The sequence below is a fragment of the Varanus komodoensis genome, unplaced genomic scaffold (genome assembly GCF_004798865.1).
Source record: "Varanus komodoensis strain SLA01 unplaced genomic scaffold, ASM479886v1 scaffold7_3, whole genome shotgun sequence".
Classification (NCBI taxonomy): domain Eukaryota; kingdom Metazoa; phylum Chordata; class Lepidosauria; order Squamata; family Varanidae; genus Varanus; species Varanus komodoensis.
The window spans coordinates 5,948,175-5,954,173 of NW_025336480.1; the positions used below are offsets into that span (position 1 = coordinate 5,948,175).

The 5,999-nt window shown below is 48.2% G+C and overlaps 1 protein-coding gene across 1 annotated transcript; it reads right to left on the reverse strand.

Annotated features, from left to right (window-relative positions):
• Positions 1 to 4,396: 4,396 nt before the first annotated feature.
• On the reverse strand, positions 4,397 to 5,799 carry POU4F3 (POU class 4 homeobox 3). The gene is made up of 2 exons (XM_044454446.1): positions 5,680 to 5,799; positions 4,397 to 5,350 (listed from the first exon to the last, which is right to left on the reverse strand). The coding sequence occupies exons 1-2, from the start codon at positions 5,797 to 5,799 to the stop codon at positions 4,397 to 4,399; spliced, it is 1,074 nt and encodes a 357-aa protein (XP_044310381.1).
• Between the last annotated feature and the right edge of the window lie 200 nt (positions 5,800 to 5,999).

Here is a 5,999-nt window from a genome sequence, read left to right on the forward strand (position 1 = left end):
GGCCCTAGGCAAGGGCAAAGATATGGATAAAATGGACCCCACCCTACAGAAAGCATATTCAGTAAGCCGTGCCTGCTCCCTGAGAGAGGAATAGACGCGATCCGTTCGGCGAGATCTGTTTGCCCCTTGATTAGTTTGTGCTATTACTGCGCGGGACGAGAACCACCGGCAAGAAAGAAAACTCGCCTAGGCTATTTGACGCCATCACAAAAAAGATATTTTTAACAATGTTTTGGATTATTTCGCGTCTCCCTCAGCGCCATACATGGGAATCCTTGTGGCCTCGTAGTCGGTAGACAGCTTCGGGTCCCTTCGGGCACTGTAAAGCGCAAGGTGAAGAGCGCTGCCTTCAACCCACGAGGCCAGAAGCTGCTGGCGGGAGGGGAAACCCAACACCGCGTCGCCGTTGGGAGCTTAGCTCAAGAGAAACGCAAGAATCGCTGGCAGTTTGGAGGGAGAAAGTTTCTGTTGAGACCGTCCGGGCAATACGCGCTGGATCGCCTTTGCAGCAGAATGAATAAGTAGGGACCCCTCGAGAGTTTAGACCAAGCAAAGCTCGGACATCACGCCTCTATCGCTCGTAAACAAGTCTGCCAACATAAATAGGTGCCCCTGTTCATAACCAAACTCAGAAATGTGACCCGCTCAGATGCCTTTTCACTCATTTTTCATTCTTGTTCTCCTCTCCGGCCCCCGCCGCAGGATCATTTCTGTGTATTTTCCACCTCATCTTGCTTCCTAAAAGATTCACCCAGAAGAACGATATTTATATTTAGCTCACTTAACTCTGCAGGGTGCATCTGGCAAAAGTGAAGGTGAAACACTTACCAACTTTACTTCTTTTGTTAACTCAATTTAACTGCTGTCTGCCCCTGCTTTCCAAACAGGTTAAATGAAAGGTGAGACTATTTGAGAGGTACAGGAAAGAATGGAGACTCTAAATACTATCCAACAGCTATTTATAAATAAAACAAAAAGCAAAAGATGGGTTTGTTCGTTCGTTCGTTCGTTTGAAATGGACATCGAGGAAGCAATCCCTTTCAAAAGAACCGGGAACAAAAAAGAAAGATTCAGTAGAAAAGGAAGTAGAAGGTGCTGCCAAAAAGAAAAAGGAAAGGAGGAAAAAAGAGGGGGAAAGGGAGCTGTCCTGGTGCTGAAATTCAGAAAGCTGTCGTAGGACAGCCAAACAGGATCCTAAAGCAGCGTTCCAAAAATCTGTTACTGCTAATGCTAGAATTTGGGAAAGTTTTCAGTTGCAGAAATCACGCCCAAGAGACAGACAGTCAGAGAATAATAGGATACGTTTCCAAGCCTCTCTTTACATGGAATGTGATTTCGTATTTGTTCCATCTTTTCCAAACTTCCCAAACAAATCTTCATACAAGACAGCTATCTATTAAGATAAATTTCATAACTTTTCCCTGAATTTCTCACACTAGACAAGTAAATTCTCCATTTGATAAACTTAATGTAATCGGAGGTGAGAGTACAACCTGGAAGCAGCAAAAAATATTTTTGTACTTGACAGGAATGGTGTATATTAAATAAAAACCAATAAACAAAACCAATCCACAATAAAATACAACAGGTTAACATAACAAGAATGTGTCTGAGAAAGCCATTAAATAAATCTTACCTGCATTATAGAAAAACCAAGCCCTTAAAAGAGCTTTTCTCCAAATCCTAGTGGTGAGTAGGGAAAGGATGCAGGCAGAATTGCTTTCTGCCCTTTTTATACCATGTTACCCAATTAATATTGCATCAACCTTATTTTAAAATTTCAGAACCCACAATATAATGTAATGACACAAGGGCATTTATTATTAAAGGACATTTGATTGTGGGGGGAGGGAAATCATTGGGACTCATTGCTGGGGAAAAATGTATAAAACCAGGATACTTAAAGGAACATTAGTGATCTTTCTTATTATGACTTTCTTCATGAACTTACAAAAGGAGCCTTGATAAGGTGCTTAAAAACAACAGTAAATAGAATCCAGTCTGAGTTTTACTGCTGGATATTCATTGAAATGCCAAGGCGAGGTATTCAGAAGATCACTGGGCTTCAATCATTAATTTTTCATCATTTAAGGTGCTTCTGGGATTCATAAACAAAAGCCCTCTTTTTCTTTTAAACAGAATTCCAAATGAACCTTTGATAGATAGCACAATTTCCAATGATTTTTCTTCCTCCTCCTCCTCCTCCTCCTCCAGAAAAAAAATGAAACTTTGGGGAATGAAGTTTCATTCTTGTGGTGATGATAAAGAAGGGCTCTAGCTAAACTTTGTGGACAGGCTGTGTTGTTTTAATAAACTGCAATATGATATTTTTTCATGATTAGTAAGCTTTATCTGCAAGAAGGTTTAAAACTAACAAAGGGGTGTTGTACTATAAAGCTCTCTCTCATTCTAGAAATGTTGATGGTTCATTAAAAAGTGCACATTTGAGAGGACTGGCAAATAATACATGGGATCAAAACTACACTTTTGGGGAATTTAGTGTTATTACCATTACAGAGATCCAATTTGCAAGGAAGAATATCTGGTTCAAAACTAAGTATTATCTAGGTATATTATTAAGCAATATGCAAATAATCATAATAAATAGATTGACTGCTAAATCTACTAAAGAAGCAGACAATATAAATGAAGAAAGTAAGTCATGTCTATCCCCTTTCAGGTGCATTTTTGATGTAGTGCTCGTTTTACTTTTAGCTAAGTCTAAAACTTTCTTCCTAAACCAAGTAGCAAGGGTTGGGGGAGAGAAGAAAACATCCATTCTGGTTGAAAAATAAAGCATTTTATTTGAGAAGTTTCAGGATGCATTTCCAAGAAAGAGGATAGTGGGGAGGGAAGGAGAGTATAGAGATCAGAGAAGTGCACAAAATGCCAAAACTATAGGAATAAAATTTTTAAAAATCAGGAATGAGTAGGCATGGAAATGGGGCAGAAAGGGCAAATGCAGTCCAGATATTTGTCAAGAAGGACCCCTTGTTTAGTACAGAGATGGATTTAATTTTTTAAAAAACAAACAAACCAAACAAGCGAGAAGAGGACTGACATATATGAAAAACAACTTCTCTCCTATGTCCTTGTGTCACAAGAAACACGGGTGCAAGTCTGTAGGGGTGGACAGAAGTTAAATGGAGTTTTGAAGTCTAGTGCAAAAAATTCATCTGGAACCCAGTCAAGTGAAAGTGCTTGGATTTAAAGCGGGCTAGACTGATTCCGGTCAATTTCATTAGTTTTGTGGCTCAGGCTGCCAGAGTACAAGCCTGACTTGCTAAAAACCCATGGAAGTTAATCCTTTCTGCCAGGGTAAGGTGCGGGATGGGGGCAGGATGGACGAAGTTGCATCCGATGGATCACAACCCTCACCTCATGGAGGTCAATGGCAAATGTCCATTTAATGGCTCTGGATTATCTTAAAATACTTGTTTGGTTCCCACTGAAATAAATGAGTTGTCCCCTCATAAACCTGCCTAGGATCAGGGCGTTTTACCTTCTTGGTTCATCTTGCTCCAGAAACCACTACACTGATTCAGATCTACTCTTCTTCTCCCTCCAAGAAAATAAAGAACTTTATCTGGAGATAATCTTGTGTGTATTAATAAGAACAACCTGACAAGCATCCCAGTTGTTATTTCGCTCATTTAAAAATAGAGTTCTCCCCGCTCCCTTGAAGAAATCATCAGAGTCCGTACTGATAGGTATCAGATACTGTGCAGTTGACCAGGCAAGTAAAAGGTGATGGAGCAGAGCAAACTACCCCAAACTTGAACTAAGACTAGAACAGCTGAGTTTCCGAAAATAGCCTTTTCTTTTTCTATATAATTCACAAATCTGAATAAATTCAGTCTCTCCTGGGCTCCCCCCCTCTTTTTAATGATATAAACCCAGAGGTAATTTATCTCCCTCCCCCGACTACTTCTACTATAATTCTTATTGCATTACTTTTACTTTTATTTCTTTTTTTTAGAAACGCGTACCTCTCGAGTTGCAACTTTTTCCAACAAAAGTGACAAGCGTCATATACACTCAAGTGCACAAGAAGACAACTATCAAGTGAATCGTAACCCAGAAAGATGAACCGGGGGTGGGGCGGGAGAAGGGACATAAATACACTTTTCTGCAGGTTTTGTCGACGCGTCGGCCGGCCGGCCGGCCGCTTGGTGGTTCGTCCGGCAACCCGGGGAGGCGCGGCGGGAGGCGGGCGAAGGAGGGGGATCGCGCCGCGGCTGGGCGGGCAGAGGCGACCCAGCGCGCGGCCGCGAGGCCAGCGGCCGCGCCGCCCCGTCCGAGGGCCGCCCGTGGCTTCCCGCCTGCGCCCGGCGGGGCAGCGTCCGTCCCTGCGGGCTCCGGCCGCCGGCGGCGGGGTGGCGGGCGCCCACCGGGCTCAGTGCACGGCCGAGTACTTCATGCGCTTCTGCTTCTGCCGCTGGTTGCAGAACCAGACGCGCACCACGTTCTTCTTGAGGTCGAGCTTCTCGGCGATGGCGGCGATCTTCTCGGAGGAGGGCCGCGGCTGGATGGCGAAGTAGGCTTCCAGCGAGCGCTTCTCGGGCGCGGCGATGGAGGTGCGCTTGCGCTTGCGCTCGGCGCCGCTGAAGAGCTCGGGCTTGGCGGTCTTCTCGCGGTGGGCGGCCTCCGCCTCCTCCAGCCACGCCTGCAGCACCGGCTTGAGCGCGATCATGTTGTTGTGCGACAGCGTGAGCGACTCGAAGCGGCAGATGGTGCTCTGGCTGAGCGAGCCCACGCCGGGGATCTTCAGGTTGGCCAGCGCCGCGCCCACGTCGGCCTGGGTCACGCCGAGCTTGATGCGCCGCTGCTTGAAGCGCTCGGCGAACGCCTCCAGCTCCCGCGGATCCGACTCGACGTCGCTGAGGCAGGCCAGGCCGTTGTGCGGCGCCGAGACCTGGGCGGCGGCCGGCGGGGGCGGCGGCGGCGGCGGCGGCGGCGGGTGGCCCATGCTGGCCATGGCTTGGTGCAGGTGGCCCATGGCGGCGCCCAGGTGCGGGTGGGCGTGCGGGTGGACCTGCGCCGCCATGACGGCGCCGTGCTCGGGGGCGCCCATCAGCGCGGGCGAGAGGTGGTCCAGCAGGTCGCCGTCCAGGCTCTGGTGTGCCACGGCGTGGTGGTGGTGGTGGTGGTGGTGGTGGTGAGGCGCGGGGGCCGAGATGGGCACGGTGGGCGACGAGGTAGACGTGCAGGGGACGCTGCTCATGGTATGGTAGGTGGCGTCTGGCTTGAAAGGATGGCTCTTGCCGTGAGAGACCAGGTCCACAGCCGCCAGAGCTTCAGCCCGGGCCAGCAGAGTCTCATCAAAGCTTCCAAATATATTGCCCTGGAGCTGCAAGCAAGAACGCGCAGAGCGGAGTCAGTGGGGAATACTGTGAAGCCTGGATTCAAAAACATTTTCTCTCCCTCTCTCGCTCGCTCGCTCTCTCTCTCTCTCTCTCTCTCTCTCTCTCTCAAGCACAGAGATTCCTCCTCAAAGCTCAGGTCATAAAAATTAATATGAAGGCAGAAGATGCTTTGCTTGAATAGACATGTGGATCAGAGCGGGAGGGGTGGGGGGAGAGAGAGACACGCGATTGTTCTGGTGACATGAAAAAAACATTAAGCCGGGGCCTGTCAAAAAATGTGCCTTAAAGCAGTAATTATGCTTCATCTACATACCTGCGGGGCTGGGAGGCACACGCGGCGCATCGCCTCCGAGCCGGAGGGCAGGCTGGAATACTTGGCTTCCTGCAGGGCAGGGTGCACGCTGAACGGCTGCTTGGCGTTCATGCCCATCATCTTGGCGCACCTTGCAGGTAGGCAGCCCCTGACATCGAGTCAGGCTGGGCGCTCTGGCTGGCGACTGTCAAAGTGAGCGATTTTCAATGACAAAGCTGCGCTTCCTTTCGCTTCCTTTCCTTTCCCTTCCCCCCACCCCCGCCTGCTTCCATCTCGGCTTCTTCACTCATCTTACAAGCAGGGCTGCCTGGGATGGGACC

Bases quoted from the DNA above. Each gene is read 5' to 3' on its own strand.
- POU4F3 (XM_044454446.1), bottom strand. From the start codon at position 5,799: ATGATGGGCATGAACGCCAAGCAGCCGTTCAGCGTGCACCCTGCCCTG. The intron at 5,351-5,679 runs GTATGTAGATGA...TCTTGCTTGCAG, and splicing joins TGTGCCTCCCAGCCCCGCAG to CTCCAGGGCAATATATTTGG.